Below are 18416 nucleotides of genomic sequence, written 5' to 3'. Positions count from 1 at the left end.
CTTTAAATATGGGTTTCGAGTCCCAAATTGAATCCTTTAATTTTGGTATAAGTGGTGCTAGGGATACTATAACTTTTTAGTAATTCTATTTGTTACCCCGGCCCTCTATCTCTCTTCCATTTCTCTAAAGCCTATGTAACGTGGTTCTTGAGCAAAAAAAAAAAAAACTATTTTTCATGCACCAAATGCTATGAGAAACCACGCCGTATAGACTTTGAAAAAAAGAGAATTAAGCGGATAGGAAACTCATAACTTTTACTACTTTTCTTTTTTTCTTCTGTGAGCAATTCAAGGAAAGGGAAAAGGTTAGAACGTTGTTTATAAACTAATGTGACCGTCTATAGTTGGTAAAATAATTAAGCAAAAAAAAAAAAAAAACCTATATATTCAACAATTATGGATTGCCAAATCACTTTGTAAGTTACTTTGTAGTAAATATTGTAATATCCCAAAAATTTTGCCGAGAAATGCATAACAATAAAAGATCCCAGAGAAATGCATAACAATGATAATAAATGACATTGCATACTTGAAAAGCAAAGCTTCAAATGAATCAGCTTCTACTAATTCCTTCCATGGGGATATCTTTCGAGCAAAATCTTCTCTCCCATATACCTGCAACCAAAGACAGTGAAAATAAGATTAAGAACATCCATGCACGACAAATATCAAAGGTTTCATTAATTAATTACGTACCTCCCCAGCATCATAACAGTAGCTTGAGGATTAGTCCCAGGTGACCTTAAAAATGTTGAACCATCAACAACCCTTAGAGCTTCCACACCGACAACCTTATAATCATGATCCACAACCGAACCAACTTGGCAGCCTCCATGATAATGCCAAATGGTCATGACGGTGTCTAAACAGAATTGCTCGAGGGAAATTGCTGCGGTGACGTGTCGCCGCCGCAAGTTCAACGGCAAACTCACCATCAAGCTTATTAGTGCTTCCACGGGCATGCTTCTGTAACGGAACTTTGAGAAGGCATTGGAATTTATAACGTCTATAACGGTGCTCATGCCTTGAACACACCTCTCTAGGTCTTCTTGTTCCTTGAAATAGTTGAAGGTGACTGCTGGATTGTCGTTTGGATTTGTGCTCCGAAGCTCCAGATGGCCTGTTGAGAGAGGACCCATGATTTTTTCGAGAATAAATCCGCCTCTAATGGTACCATTGGCAACATCATTTATGGCTTCAGCAGCTTTATTCATTGCTTCCTGGTCAGTCTGCAATTGTTTGAGCAAAGTGGGAGTGTTAATTATTTCCTAATTTCATCTAATTGAATGTGATCTTTAATTATCCCAAGGATCATGTGTTCAGACTAGATAGTTTCGAGTAATTCTAGGTGGCCTACTTGTGTCCTACTAAGAATGATGTGACTATTAAAATCACCATTTGGTTTGTGATTGATCCTTACTAAATTTGATCAAAATGTGATTTTAATAACCATATCATTCTTAGTAGGACACAAATAGGCCATCTAGAATTACTCAATAGTTTTCCTAATGAAATAATTAGAAATTTAATCAACAAAACAAACTAGTTACGAAATCATATTAATTAATAGCCTCTACTCGTGTCTTAATTATCTAGTCTGAGAGCTAAATTTGCGTCAATTGTTTGTCTTTTGCCTTCTGAAATGTTAATGCGCTTTGATAAAACACAATCACATGTCTTCTAATTTTTTAAAATCTGAACATAATCTGTAAGAAAATTCACATCATAGGACTTTAGGATATGCATCAGTTTAATTACATTGAATTTAAAGGTAGAAGTTGTTGAAGAATAATCTCACATTTGCCTATGGACAAGACCTTGGGCATATTTATAAGGAATGGGTAACCCTCTCCTATAGAACCGGTTTTATAAGATGAGTTAGGCCAACGAAATTCTTCATGGTATTAGAGCCTACCACATGACCTATAAGGCCCACACTACTTACTCCGTGACAAAGACCAAAAAAAATACCGGTCTGCACGTGAGGGAGGGTGTTGAGGAATAATCCCACATTTGCATGTGGACAAGACCTTGGGCATGTTTATAAGGAATGTACAACCCTCTCCGGCCTATAAAACCGGTTTTATGATATGAGTTAGGCCAACAAAATTCTTCAGAAGTGCGTGGCTCCATAACTTGGATTTTTTTTTCTCAGGATTAAATTTTCAATTTTTATGGCATTTAATTGCTTTGTGACAATTTTATGTATCTATATATGGTGAGTGAACAATTTTATGTATCTATACATGGGGGCTAGATATATGAAGTCCCACAATTTCAACCTAAAATCTGATTAAATTTTCAACCATTTGAACCTTTTTTTGGATAGTGTTTTTTTTGTTTTTTTTTTTTTCAATCTTAAAATGTGAATGCCAATTCAGAAGTAGAAAGTTAAGGATAAAAAATTACAACAATTACTTTTTAAATTTGCTAGCAATTTGAGGAAGTAATGTGAGAGACCCAAATAAATTTTGGGTTGCCCACCCACCTACTTAGACAAGTAAATCCCATATGGAGTCTCTTGAATGCATTACTTGTTCAAACTACTAACAATTTGATCAAGTAGTTGATAGATACCAATCCGAAAGTTAAAACCTGATTGAGGAGCAGCGACCCAAACTGTTTAGAGAGCCTTTGAGGCGAAGCATAAGCAAAGCTCAATCCACTGGCTGCCTCAATGTAGCTACCAAACCTAGTGATGCCCACAGTTTGAATAAGAGACACCTCAACTTGCAATGGTGAAGGAATGAAGAGAGCATTCATTGGATTATCAGCCATCCCTTGCCCCACCATTGGCTGCTCCACCAACACCTTGATTCCGTGGCTCCGAAGCTGTTCAGCTGGCCCAACACCGCTCAACATCAACAGATGTGGGCTTCCAAGTGCACCAGCTGATAATATTATCTCATTCATGGAGCTCTTCGTTAGGTATGCTCTGTGCTCCACTCCCAACACATCTTTGAACATCAGACCGCTAGCTCGCGGTCTTCTTGTTCCTATATATATCAACAACAACATCATAAGATTCTTAATTACAACTAATTAACAAAACTAATAATAATAATTAAGACGCATCATCAATAGAAGTATATATCCATGCCATCAAACAAGAAATTAGGGTTTATTTAAACATTAATCTTAAAACCCTTATTAGAAAACACTCTATTTTTTACACCTCATAAAATGGCCTTTATTATATACGATATGTTTATATATGCATAATAGGGCTTCTATTAAGGATATCTGATTGTGCCTTATTAATCTAGGGTTTGTACATTATTACAAGGTAAAAATGCAAAATTGGTCCTCATGATTTACTTGATTTACAATTAGCTCCATGTGGTATCAAAATGAACTCAAAGGTCTTTGAGTTATGCCACAAAAACAATCTAGTCCATATAGTCAAATTTCATCTACTATTGTAACAAATTTCGTTAGTGTGATATTGATTTAAATAAGACAAGTATCACAATTTTATTGGGTCAATGTTTCACGCTATCAAAATATGCTAAGTTAGTGAACGAAATTTGATTGTAGGGATTAATTTTTTTTTTTTTTTTGGCATACCTCAGAAACTTTTGAGTTCATTTTGATACCACATGTAATAATGTACAAACCCTACATTAATAAGGCACAATCAGATATCCTTAATAGGAGCCCTTTTACGCATATTGACATATACGACAAACAAAACCCTTTTTTCTTTGTATTTTTGTTTTTTTTCCTATTCAAAAAGAGTAGGATGGAAGATCAATTGTGGCTATTCTACTTGGGTGTAATCATAGTAGGATCTACCCGCTGAGAGCTGCATATGAGGGGGCTTAGACGGTAGGAACTGTTGGCACTCTTTCAAGTCCGACTAAGTCATAGCTTGACCCAGCCCCACCAGTGCGTCAATGAGAATCCAAGGCGGCTAATACTAATTATGTATATGCAGAAATTTTTCATTGCGGAGATTTGAACCCACACCTAGTACAACCATCTAAAAATTTTCTTGGGTCATTGAACCACTACCCTGGATAATAACAAGCAAAACCCTTTACACGTGCATGGCAATGGTTAATTTTTCGTAGAAGCCTAGGTCCATTTCTATCTTTTTCTTTGTATTGGTAAGCACCAAGATTCATGCTACAATCGTTGATCAAGAACTTAAAATCCTTACCATTATTATAAGTAAACAAAATCTTGTGCGCAGTTGCATGCAAATACACAGTAATCCTTCTTGGATCCGCATATTGGAGCAAATCTGCAGCGGTGTGCCTGTGACCATCCCCATCAAAAATAGTGCCTCCAACTTTCGTCCCATACACATGATCATACGTAAACCCGTTATTGGGCGACACCCCCACCTCCAATAACCCATCTCTCACGGCCGACTGCCACTCCAGCATCGGGGGCCTGAACGCCACCAATTTTTCCACCCATCCATAAGATTGGTTAACCAAAGTCTCGTCCCAACCAGCTTCCTTTATGTAGCCGCGGCTCGCGTGCGTGTAGAACCCGGCATTCAAGGCGGATCCACCACCTAAGACGCGTGCTCGGGCGTTGAACACTCCGTCCTGGGAGATGAATTCTTGGGCTGGGGACGCAGGAGAGGCCGTGTCCGCAAGATTGGCAGCAAAATTGCCGATGTTGGTTATGTTTGGGTTGTTGTAGGGGGAGCCTCCTCTCTCGAGGACTAAAACCCTCGCTCCTTGTGAGAGAGTTGCTGCTAGTGGGCAGCCGGAGGTCCCTCCGCCGATGATTATATAGTCGTAGCGTAGTATTGCTGGAGCGGAAGTTGCCTCTTTGACGAAAGTGTAGTATGGAGCTGCAGAGAGAAGCCAGAGACGAGATCAATGAAGAAACTTTGTACAATTTAGAAAGAGTGAGCTTCAAATTTTGTAAAATTATATAATAAAATATTGGAGAAACTTTAGAAAATCTCGTGAACTTCTAACTCGGTTTAAAATTATCTCTTGAAGTTCACAAATTCTCAATTTAGGGTATCGAACTTTTAATTTTTTGAAATGTCCTTAGTCCGTTAGGATTTTCTGTTAAATATTTTCAAATTTTTCAAAATTTTCCTTTTTTTTTTATAAATAAAATAAAATAAAAATTACAAAGATAGGTGTAGGTATTTTTGCAAATTCCGTTAAATCTGGCCTGACCAACACCTAAAATTTGCAGTTTTTTATTTTATTTTTTTATAAAAAAAAAAAAAAGAGTATTTAGGGAATTTTGAAAATATTTAATGAGAAATCCTAATTACCGACGAAGGACATTGCAAAAAATTAAAAATTTAATACCCTGGATTGAGATTTTTAAAACTTTATAGGAGTAGCTTCAAAAATGAGTTAAATTACAAGAGAATTTTCTCAAGTTTCCCCCAAAATATACGACAGTAAGAAGTGAGAAGAAGACTGATAAAGACTTGTACCTTTTTCCGAGTGAACAAAGCCATGAAATATGAAAACTACAGCAAGAATAATGGCCCCAATAAGCCTGCTCCATCGCGAAGCCATATTATAATCTAGGATTTACTTCCCAGCAACGCTAGCTAAAGAAATTTCTGAAACCCTCTTGAGAAAATCAAAAAGTAAAAACTCTCAGCTCAAAAGTCGCCTAGTTTACAACCTGTGACCCCAACACATGAAGATTCAATGTCCTTGAACCATGTTGAAATGCACATGATGTGTGAAACCAACCAGTTCTTCAGCTCTCTTGTCTCTCATCACTCCATCAGAAAGAAGAACACTTTCACTCAAAAAAGCAGCAGTGCTAGCTAATACTTGATGACAGTCGATTATTTTTGTCATATAATATGGATTCTTTGCCTTCAATTGAAATCTTATTAATTACAGGGTGGGCAGTTATAACTGCTTCCACTATCTGCTTCTGCCATGCATGATATATATCGTCGAATTTATATTTTCATCTTTTAAGAATATCACTAAGATAATGCCCTTTTTTAATTAATTTTTTATTTACTTTTTGATGAATTCACATCCTGTCAGCACCAACGTGTGGCTGTAGAAGCTAATCAAGCAAATTATGCCATTTTTGAATTTTAGATACGTTTAATTAATTAAAGGCAGCATGAACTCTTTCTTCCCAAGAAAAGGAAGCCGAGGAAGAAACGGCCAGACTCTTGTATAAATGAGGGAAAAGTAAAGTTATAATATAGCCTTAGAAACAGAAAAGTGTAGTAGGAGTCATAAAGGGCATAATTAAGTCTCTTGAAGTCACCCAGGCTCACCCTTTATAATGCCCATTGCCATTTATTGCTGTTCTTCATAAGAGAAAATGCGTGAGAGTACTACTTCTTTTTTTTTTTTTTTTTTTTTGACATGTCCACACAAGACACAAGGGAAGGGGGAGAGAGGATTCGAACTAATGACATCCGCTTCATTAGGCGTGGTCCACAGCTGATTTGAGCTACTCCTTGGAGACCATGAGAGTACTACTAGAATGAAGATTTTGCTGACTTTAGGATAAATTGAATCAATACTGCAATAAATTATGTGCCGGAGCTTATTTTTCACGCGCCGACGTGTGGATCTCATGCACGCGTCAAGTCGTCTCTTGTTGGAGATGTCTCTTGTTGGAGATGTCTATAAGATTGTGCTCCTCCATTGTTGCTTCTGGTGGGGTTTTGTTGTTTTTAGGTTTTTCCTCTGATTTATTTTTTGTTCTTTTGACTTGTCTTTTGGGTTGAGGATCGGACGTGAGTTGACTCTTGCCCTTTGGGCCGAGGAGGATTAGATCCGTGTGGGAGATCATCTTTCAAGGCCAGGAAATAAGCTTTTGGAATTTGAGCTACCCATATCTTAGATGTAGTTTGCCCAAAGGAATTTGGGCTACTCATATCTTAGATCTAGTTTGTCTAGAGCAGATCTGTTTCATAACTGAAGTTGTACATGGTTAATGAAAGCTAATATCATAGATAGGATTTGATTATAAGAATTTTTTGATTGTATCTATGACTATAGCATCTGACTATGTGTTACCAGAGCTAACTTTTTATGTTCTACGATATAAGAACTTTTATAGTACTTAGTTATGTGGGGTTGGTCAGCAGTACTTGTGACCAGTGGCGAAGCCACATAAGCCTTTGAGGGTGCCGTGAGATTTAAAAAAAAAAAAATTGCCCAAAAATTAAAATAATAATAATAATAATAATTCCAAGGATATTGTTGTGTATGGTAAACTTTAATAATGCCAAAACTTAATACATATGCATGGTAACCAAAAAAAATCCTTATTTAATACTTATGTATGGTAAACTTTAATATTCATATATATGATTGTTTATTTTGTTGTTTAATGTTTATAAACTTTGATTGTCTCTTACGAGGTCGTAATTTAACTTGAAAATTTTAGGTTCATGAATAAACTTTAGGTTTATGAATTGATTGATTTAACTTGCTGAGAGTTTCAATTTAGATTCAATACTTAATGATTTTATACTTCCAAGAGACCATAAAAGTGCATTTCTAGACACTATATATATATATATATATATATATATATATATATATATATATATATATATTGTATTTCTGTCTTTTTGATATATATAGTGCCGACATGTTACATTTCTAATATATCAATTTGAGCACATATTTATGAACTTTTATAGATATTTTTTTGTAATGCATATATTATGTGAATTACCAAATTTTTAGGGTGAAGAAAATTTTAGGACGCCAAAAAAATTTTAGTGGCTTGTGACTGAGAGATTAGTACAAGCAATCGTTTAATTTATAAATCGGATTAATTATATTTAGCAGGTGCAGAGTCTGTAGACTAATTGAAGAAAACATATAGAAGAATTATATTTACATCAAAATTGGTTTCTTCACGGCTCTTAGGCTACTAATTAATAATCTTATAAGAATGGGTGATGTGGGCAGTGGGGCCCACCCTATACGAGTAAATTAGATGGTATAGAAAAAAGGATGTAAATTTCTTCCCAACTCAATTTAGGAATTTTCTTTTAACACAATATATAAAAGTGTCATGTGCTCAATAGCATATGAAAAGCGTATAATTTTTAATTTGCATATAAGTATCACCTGATTTTTTAATGAAACTACTAAACATCGCCTTATTTGGCGCTGTGTTGTGATTTTTCATAAAATTTGGTGGATAAATTGAGAATATTGATTTTTTAGTTAGGAGATCACGCCACTCAACTTTTGGAGATAAAAAATAATGGGGTGACGAATAGAATTACTCATTAAAAATACATGTGTTTGTTTTTTGCATGTTCAAATAAACGAGATTGAAAGAAATTTTTCGGATCCCAATTTGAACAAAATGGGAAGAAACCACAAAAAAATCTTATTATATATTTTTCATATTTCACTCTTAAGTATGTAAGGCAAAAACAAAAAACAAAAAAAAAACCTCGTGTTCCATGCTCCCAAATAACAATGTCACAAATATCGATCGACTTTATCTCAAATCGTGATCAGAATGTGTAGAATATGATTCCATTACAACCACGTAAAGTACTGGATAGGAGAGACGACAGATTTATCTTGCGCCCCTGGCCCAAATTCCAACACTTCAACATTGTCCATTTTCGATTTTGAACAATCTGTCCCAGCAGAAAAATAGAAAAATAAAATATTTTTTTTAAAAAAAAAAAAAGAAAGAAAGAAAGATGGATGAGAAAAATAAGTGTACGTATAACTAATATTGTTCGACCATCATGGTCTAATTTAAAACTCACAATTTTTAAGTAATTAATTACATCTCATATTTGAGAGAGATAAAGACCGTGTTAGAGAAAACTACTTCAAAGATAAATCACAAGAGGAATCAAGATAAGAAAGGAGATAATATTTATCTCCTTATTATCTCATATTCTAAGAGATAACATTGTATTCTAGTTAGGACTCTAGTAGCATATATCAATACTCTTGTAAAGGTTATATAGAATTCTAGCTGTATATAGCTTTATATAATAAACGTGATAATGTGCTGTTTAGGTATTCAAGCCTAAAGCACTTACAATATATTCAATATTGACCTCAATTATATTATAGAATTAATGTTGCTCGACCATCATAATCTAATTTGTTTAGGACCAAAAAAATAGACATCTTTGTTCTCAATTTTGCTTGGTTTCTTATATATATATATATCTATATAAACTTGAAAATAAATTATATGCTTGTTTTCCATTTGTTTACTTTCTTTGATTTGTTTAAGCTAGCTAAGAAATAGAACATTGTCTTCTCCTCGAACCACACCATATATATATACAATCTAATTCTTTCTTTATCTTTATTTTATTATTATTTTTATTTTTGTCAGTTCAGGGGTCAGGTTGAATTCATCAATGAACACCATTGGTATATCATAGTTTTAAATAGGCCATTAGCTGTGATATATAAATAATAGCATTATGAAACAAATTATAATTCTACAAAAAGCATAAATAGATTAATAAAGAAATAACCCGAATATAAAGGAATCAGCCACTCTTTTATCCAGATCAAGCAAACATCCTTCCAGCTTGTAACCTCTTTTCTCCTACTCAATTAAAAAAAATAAAAATTAGGGTCAAGGTCAATCATAACATCGGAATTAAACATAATTGTACGTGGTCGGATTGAATTTATCCCTGATGAACATATACATATATACATATCATAACTGTTCTCATAATATTAAATAGTCCCACCAAAAGTATGTACATGTCATATATAAAATGTGACATAATTAAACAAGTTAAAATCCCAGTAAAATAAATAAATGGTAATCAATGAATTGAAAATGAAAATTAGGTCAGCGTCAACCATTCTCAACATAATTGCAGTTTATAAGAAGAAAAAAAAAAAAAACACGTGGGCCATGCCATCTAATTACCTGTACGTGACACTAAGTACAAAAGGACAATATAAAGTAATAAAACTCATCCAAAAAATAAATAAATAATTAATATATATATAGATTGCAGAAACTTCGGCTTTTATCGCCAACACGTGTCATATCATATGACGGAGGAGGTGAGAGCTACGTTTTCTTCCAACTGCCATATCCTCATTTTAAATTGTTTTTATGGGTGGGATTAGGGTTTAGAGGATATAAGCATTATGTTTTAGAATAAGGTCAGGAGTCATAATTAATAGTTCATAAGAAAAAAATACTAAGATGCTGTGTAGTTTATAGGAGCAAAAGTAATTACTTCTTTTTTATTCATTACTCTTTCTTAAGGAATCATTCTTCTGCTTCTGACAATTACCGACAAACAAAAGAAACACAGATAGCCAAAAAGGAACCCAGAAATTTTTTATATTTCTCTGAATCATACAACCTTTGTAGGGACAAAGAGTCAAAGATGAGTAGATCACCTTCTTTGTAATAACCCATGAACTTATTAAAAACGCCGTCGTGTTCATCATCCTTTACATTTAAAAAAAAAAAAAAAAGTATGTCTTCTAAACTCCAAAGAGTTTCCACTTCCTATGAGAATCATTCTTTATATATTACATCGTTTGTATTGGGGAAGGAAAAAACAAAACAAAACAAAATTTCTATAAACTACCTCAGAAACTTCGTTGAGGTGGGCTTGGAGGGAGTGATCTTGATAACGAGCCCGGGAAACACCTCATCCGGGTCATGGATATGCGGGTTGCGCTCCACGATATACGGGTCGCCGCACTTGTCGATGATGGTCTGGAGGGTGTCGCCTTCTTCGACCAAATAAATCTCGTCGCAGGGCCGCTCCGAGAACTGGTTCTCTCTCACCGGTTCATCTGGGAGGGAGTTCTCCCTTATGGAGGCCAACAAGATCAAGCCCAACAACACAATCGCACAAAACCATGACGCCACATCAGCGACGGATTTCGGAGCCTTCATGGGAGAGGAAGAAGAAGCCATATATATGAAAGCAGAAAGAAGATGGGTTTGAAATTCGATCAGTGTCCCCCTACACGTCTATAAATATATTTTGCGGGGAGAGAGATAGAGAGATAGAGAGATAGAGAGAGAGTGGGACAGTCGACGCCGTTTGCGTTGGGAGGAAGTTGTGTTCAAGGAGAAGTTGGACTTGGTTGTATGTATAGTGTTTGAAGTGTAGCATGGAATCATCACCTTCGAAATTAGATATTGGAATTCTAATTGTATTTGGATATTGTAATTGTATTTGAATATCAGGTTAATATTGAAATTGTAATATTTAATTGAAAAAAATAATATATATATATATATTTGACGTGTCACGTCAAAAAAGATTGCAAAATTTTTTTTAGTATGTCAAAAACATTTTGACGTGGCGACACTGTAGACACGTCAAAGAAACGTCAAAAGGCGCACGTCACAAAGGGATTTTTGACGTGTCAATACATTTGACACGTCAAAAACTTCTAGTTAAAAATTCACAACATTTTTGTAGTGTTCCTACTCGCCTAATTACTGAAAAGGGCCTCAATAATATTTATTTTACAAAGCTCTTAGATAGTGTGAGTGAAATTTTGACACATGGGGCTTATGTATTTTTGATGAATAAATAAGGTCTTGGGCTGCCTTATAGTTTAGCAACTTCTCTCTTGATGAAAAATAAAAAAATATAAGAGATAACTTCACTTTAAATCTTTGAATTACTACGTGATTTGATAAGTCTCTCGAATTTCAAAACTTTTTAAATTGAACTCATGAACTTTTAATTGCAATTAGGATTGTAATCGAGTCGAGCTTTGAGATTTTACGACTGGCTCATTTATGAAGATGCTTATTCGAGTCGAGCTATGAAATGTATGTTCAAGCTCGGCTCGTTTAAATTTTGAGCGAGCTCAAGCTTGAAGCTCGAGTTCGTTGAGAATGCTATTCAAGCCGAGCCGGGCTCAACTTGAGCTCGAGTTGAGCTATTAAATTCTTTCATGTATGATCTGAGTAGAGTTTAAGACCGAATTTAAAAACAACCTCTAGACATTTATCTATAGTATAAATATAAATATTAAGTAATTTATATTACATATATTACTTAATTACTATATATATGAACTAGCTAACGAGTCGGGCAAATAAACTGGTCGAACTTTAAACGAGTTGAGCTCACGAGTACCTATCGAGTTTTCTCAAGCGAGTCGAGTATGTATCATTTATTATTGAGCGAGTTTCTACAATATTGAGTTTGAGTCGAGTTAAAACGAGCGAGTATCGAGCGGGTTGTCAAATTGACCGATTTATTTACAATCCTAATTGCAGTCAATTTGAACCTCTCCGTCAGATTTTAAACGTTCAAAGTAAGACAATAATATTTATACCTCTGACTTTTTTTATAAAATTTCAAATTTACCCTTAATTTCAAATTAAAAACTATAAAAAAAATTATTAAAAAAAAAATCACAAGGTAACCCACGGTTGGGCCACCTTGTGACCCTTTTTTTTAAAAAAAAATGTAATAAAAAGAAAATTGAAGGGTGATTTTGTCTTTTTAGAAGTTTTAACAGAAAAAATTGATGGAGGAGGTAAATTGACTGCAATTGAAAGTTCCGGGATTCAAATTGAGAAATTTTAAAGTTTAAGAGTTTGTCTAATCACGTGGTAATTTAAGGGTTTAAAGTAAATTTAAACCAAAATATAATCCAGTGGTCAATTTTTTTTTTTTTCTTTGGGATTTGTTATTTTAGAGGAACAAGAAATCCCAACAACGGCGAAAGAGTATGATGACAGTAAAAAACAGTAGAAGTGGAAATGTGGAAAAAAAAAAAAAAAGCATGTTGGGTTAAAAAAAAAAAAATTAAGTTGAAGGGAATAAGTTAAGTTAAGATTATGATATGTTTCAAAGTGACAGCCTTTGACGACTGCCCAAAACATTCGTTAATATAAAATGAATATATCTTGAGACTTTAAGAACAGTAGAGGCAGTTTGGGTACCACATTGAAAGAAAGAGAATGGAATGTGAGGAAGTTTGAAATGACGGGCAGAGAAGATGGAGAAACAAAAAGATTAGGGTGGAAATGTACGTGGGAGCGCCATTATAAAGAGCTTTTTTTAAAAAAATATATATAAATAACTAAAAATCTCATTTTCAAGCTTTTCAAAACGTAATTTTTGACTTTTCTTGAGAAAAAAAAAAAAATCTTGTTTTAACCCTATTTTAGGGCATATTTGGATGTGTATTTGAAAGGCCTAAAAAAATATATTTAACAATAAAAAAATTCGCTTAAAGAAAAAAGTATTCGTTTAATAAAAAAAATTAAAATACCTTTTTAGGGTATAAAAAGCTTTAAAATAAAGCTTTTGCCAAAAGAAACATTTATTGACTTAAAAACTCTATTTCTCAAACATGCTCTTAGAAGAAGGAAAAAAAAAAAAAAAAAAAAAAAAAAAAAAAAGTCAAATAAATACTTATGAAATTTCTTATCAAATATGCCTGCTTTTTGTTTGGCACAGCTTTTTAGGTATTAAAAGTATTTTTTATCTTCTCTAACACAATCCAAAACTAGCTCTAATGTCATATACAATATTCTCACTTTTCTACACCTATCTTTCCATGCCCATAAGTAAGTTTTCGGTTTGTGACAGATCTTTATTGGATTAATTTTAATTCAATTGTAATTTTAAAAACCATTTATAGGTGGAGACCGGAGAGTAATTGATGGGAAAAATGAAAATGTGTAGCATTACTCCTTAAAAAAAATTTATCAAACAGATTTATTTTACTTGGAATAACTTTTTAAGTAGTGAACAAATCTCAAAGAGTCTCTTTCGCCTCCTCCACTCAAAGTGGTCTGCTTGCAAAATGTACCATTTTGGACCGGCTGACCAAGTCATTCACACGTTTGGAAATTTTCAAGGGCAGTGGAAAGTGAAGTCACAAAAGGTTCGATTTCATGGTCGATTTGGACGTGAAAAATGGAGTTGTCCAGAAATTTTGTGTGTGATTGTGATATTTATATTTGAATCTGATTTATCCCCATTCATAATACATCTTAATTGATTTCCCATCATTTTATCAAATTATTAGCCAGGAAAGGAATGGATGCTCATAGCTACAGCCAATTCTGTGTATTGGTTTTAGTTGGGTTAATTCTTTCAAGCATTGATAGAGAGAAAAAGAGAGCCAGATATTATATATCCATTAAAATAGAAAATGAAAGGCATATTTATTTTCATTTCACATGGTTTTGCACATCGTATTATTCATTTCAAATAATTATGCTGATGTTTATGTAATTAATTTCATGTCAGGAAAAAAAAAAAAAAAAAAAAGCAATTCATTTCCTATAGTCCTCTTAATTTACTTGATATCAACTGCTATGGTAAGTTTTTTAAAATTTAACTGAGTCATAGCTTAATTAATCCAGTTACATAAGGTATCAGTGAGACTCATTATGGTTAAAAGCATGTTTGAAATTGTGTTTGAAAAAAAAAAAATTTTGACAAAAGCTTCATTTTTAAACTTTTTTTAAAAGTATGTTTTGATTATTTTTGTGCTTTTTGTTCCCTTAAAAGCACATTCAATTTTTTTTTACCAAATGGATACTACAAAAAAATTACCATTTTCTGACGTGGCAAACAGTACATGATTTCTGCTACGTCACAATTTTCTGACGTGACAAAAAATAACACGTCAGAAAATGTCACAAAAAAATGGGCGGGATTTTGAATTCTTTCCCTCTTCATTTATTTCCCCACACTCTCTCTCCTCTCTCAATCTCCCTTCTCTGCACGGCAGCTCCCTCTAGAGGAAAAAGAAAAAGAAAAGGTGAGGAGAAAAAATTGAGAAGCAGTAGATCGAAGAAAGCAGAAGAAGAAGAAAAAGAAGAGAAGAAGAAAAAGAAAGGGAGAAGAGAAGAAGAAGAGCAGCAGAAGAAAAAAAAAAAAAAAAAAAAAAGGAGAAGAGAAGATAAGAAGATTTGTTGGGTTTTTGAAGATTTGTTGGGTTTGACGTTTGGATTTTTGATTTTTCAGATTGATTTTTTGATTTGGGTTTTTGACTTTTTGAAGATTTTTTCAGTTTGTGTTTGGGTTTTTGAAAATGGAGATCGAAAAGGAGAGAGAGTGAGAAAAGGGAGAGCTGGCCGGCTGGAGAAAAGAAGAGAGAGAAAGAGAAAATTGAGAAAATTTTTTCATTTCTCTACACCACTACAAAAAAAAAAAATAATAATAATAATAATAAATTAATTGAAAAAAAATTCCAAAAAAAATTTTAAAAAAATTATTTTTTTAATTAATTTTTAAATTTACTGACTCCTATGTACCTGACATTCAACACACGTCAGAAAAGCTTTCTGACGTGTCAGACGATAGACACCCTAACACGTTAGAAAACTCTAGTGAGAAAAAAATTGTTTTTTTGTAGTGAAACTTTTTTTTTTTCAAATGAACTTTTTGAGTATTAAACGCAATTTTATGCCCCTCCAACGCATACCCAAACATACCCTAATACTAATAAGATTAAGAATTTTCATTTCACGAGTCAAACGATCACCCTAATATATACCTGACCACTTAAAATTTCATTTGAGGCTACTGAACCACCACAATTATGTGAAATCAGCTAGCTTGGTAACTCACTGAGTCACCTTTCATGGATTATATCCTTCTTTCACATTATAACTTGTACGCAAGACGTCTTTCCGATCTAAAGGATACTAAATTCACTTAAAAGGGACCTCTTAATGTCCAATAGATTAAATATTGAGAGGAAGATGGAAATAATATCTTCTTCTTTTCTTTTTTTTTTTCTTTTTTTTTTTGGAGTAGAGGAAATAATATCTTGTTATGTACCAATCATTAATACCAAGTAGTATAAGACTCTAGCTAATTATAATTGCGTGAAAGCTAGGGTTCATGCATGCCATATTTTTATACCATGGACCCATATCTGGGAACCACCAAATTAAAGATTACTCTTACTAATCAATAAGATTATGTTCACATATCAATCTCTATTATATGATTGAACAATTGGATTATTATATCACTACAAAAAAAAGGGGATTTTCTGACGTGGTAAACAGTGTCTTTTTTTTGCCACGTCAGTAATTACTGACGTGCTAATTAAACACGTCAGCAAAATTATTTTCTGACGTGTCAAAGTTAACACGTCAGGATTTACTGACGTGTTAATTCTTGACGCGTCAGTAAAAAATTAACCAAATTTAATTTTGACGCAAATTTTTTAATTAGAAATAAAAATTATTAATTTCTGATGTGCCAACATTCGGCACGTCAGAAATTGCTGACGTGTCAAAATGACACGTCAGAAATTTCTGACGTGTCGTTTTGGCACGTCAGAAATTTCTGACGTGTCGTTTTGGCACGTCAGAAATTTCTGACGTGCCAAAACGACACGTCAGTAATTTCTGACGTGTCGTTTTGACACGTCAGAAATTTCTGACGCGTCGTTTTGACACGTCAGCAATTTCTGACGTGTCCAAAACGACACGTCAGAAATTTCTGACGTGTCAAAACGACACGTCAGAAATTTTTATTTCTATAATTATTATTATGTTTATTATTATTATTATTATTTTTGTTTTCTTTTGGTTTTTTGTTTTTGTTTATACAACTTATTTAATATTTATATACTTCAATATGCCTAATGCATGAATGTCGATAGAGGTAGGCATTGAAATAGGCTGCTGGCCCAAAATTATTAATTGAGGCTTTATGGACTTCATTTAACTATAATCTCCACACGATATTACAATTAATGTGTCAATTAATTAGTGCAAAGATGTAATTTGGAACTCCCCCCTCAAATTTAATTAATTAATTATTTTTAAAAAAAAGATATTAATGTATCGGCATATAAAACACATGATAGTAATTGATAAGTTTAACGTGATGGCTATTAAGTTTTAGACAACCAAAAAAAAAAAAAAAAAAAAAAAAAGAAGGAAAAATTAACTTTGATAATTACACAACTCCAAATACCACGAAGTAAATATTTAATAATGGTCCAATTAAACACATATACTAAAATAGTATTTAATGCTTTTTTAAATTAAAACCTAAATTATGTGAATTGAAGCAAAAAGAAAATAAAATAAAAATATAATACAAATATTTAACTTATATATATATATACACATAATTACTGACGTGCCATCTTGGCACGTCAGGCGTTCCTGACGTGCTAAGATGGCGCGTCAGGCGTGGCCTTGGGAAGGCCAGCGCCTGCTGGCCGTCCCATCGGCCACGCCTTGCAGGCGTACGCTGGCGTTTAAATTTGGGATTTCTCCCATTTTTTTTTTTTTTTTCCCTCCAGCTACCTCCTCCCGCCGGCCTGCCTTCTTCTTCCCTCCCATTCTTTTTTTTCTTCTCTCCTCCGGCGCCCACAGCTCCCTCTAGCTCCCGCGCTCTCTCTCTCTCTCAGAGCTCTCCCGCGCTCTCTCTCTCTCATCAGCTCCCTCTCCCGCGCTCTCTCTCTCTCTCTCTCGCTCTATCTCTCTCCAGCTCACGTGACGCGCGTGCTCCGGCCATCTCCATCACTTCGCCGGCTGAAACTTCTCCGTCGTCGATCAACTACCTCCAGCTCGATCTCCTGCAGGTATATATATATATATATATATATATATATATATATATATATATATATATATATATATATTATTTATATATAGTTTTATTTTATATATACTGTTTTATATATTATATATATATATATATATATATTTTGTCTTGTTTAATCAAATTTATGTTTTATTTTGTCATGAATCCGTATGATGTTTGGTTAATATATATATTGGATTGATCGAGCATTTGTGAGTAGGTATTAATTGATGGAGGTGTTTGTTATTTTTTTTTTTTGCTTGAAATGTTATTTACTTATTGTACGTTCGCTGTATATGCACATGCATGCATGCAAGATGATGTTTCTGATGATAGCTAGGTTTTTGTTTCATAATATAATAGTTTTTAAAATGTCGCCGGATTGTTGTTTTATTTTTTTTATTTTTTGTTTGTTTAGCTGAAAAATGTTGGCTTATTAATTAGTAAATAATTTATACAACATTATTTAATTTCAATTTTAATCATTTGACCTTCTAATTAAGTACGTGTAGTACGTAGTGATAATTATAGAGATTTAATTCCATACTTTGTTTAATTAATACTTAAATTGAATGAGTCTTAATATTGAGACGTACATTAAATCTCTTATTAATTTGTAAGTTATACATGAGTATTAATTAAATAGAGACAGTACTCCAAATGAATACACACTTTAATTGGTACTATCCCCTTATTTTTTCTAACAAATTCATATCCATGAATATTGGAACTTCATATTAATTAAATAACTAACCTAGTTATTTAATTATTTTAGTGTCCCCATATATATATATTTGCACATAAAAAAATTTAAACCTATATGATAATGTATATATAGGTTTATATTTTTAACGTGGTTGAAATATTTAGGTTTATATATATGCATGTGCTTGAAATGAGGTATATATTTTTT

At 33.3% G+C, this 18416-nt stretch overlaps 2 protein-coding genes across 2 annotated transcripts; both read right to left on the bottom strand.

Annotated features, from left to right (window-relative positions):
- Positions 1-455: 455 nt before the first annotated feature.
- On the bottom strand, positions 456-5747 carry LOC132182761 (protein HOTHEAD-like). Its single transcript, XM_059596096.2, has 5 exons — positions 5420-5747; positions 4163-4810; positions 2596-2996; positions 697-1229; positions 456-615 (listed from the first exon to the last, which is right to left on the bottom strand). Exons 1-5 carry the CDS (start codon positions 5502-5504, stop codon positions 564-566), a joined length of 1719 nt encoding a protein of 572 aa, XP_059452079.1. The 5' UTR covers positions 5505-5747; the 3' UTR covers positions 456-563.
- Positions 5748-10536: 4789 nt separating this feature from the next.
- LOC132181979 (uncharacterized) lies at positions 10537-10875 on the bottom strand. The gene has a single exon (XM_059595194.2). The coding sequence runs from the start codon at positions 10873-10875 to the stop codon at positions 10537-10539; it is 339 nt and encodes a 112-aa protein (XP_059451177.2).
- Positions 10876-18416: the final 7541 nt, after the last annotated feature.

The sequence above is a fragment of the Corylus avellana genome, chromosome 5 (assembly GCF_965113065.1).
Source record: "Corylus avellana chromosome 5, dhCorAvel1.hap1.2, whole genome shotgun sequence".
Classification (NCBI taxonomy): domain Eukaryota; kingdom Viridiplantae; phylum Streptophyta; class Magnoliopsida; order Fagales; family Betulaceae; genus Corylus; species Corylus avellana.
Note: the sequence above shows the minus strand (reverse complement) of the source record. Positions and strands in the feature narration are given on the sequence as shown.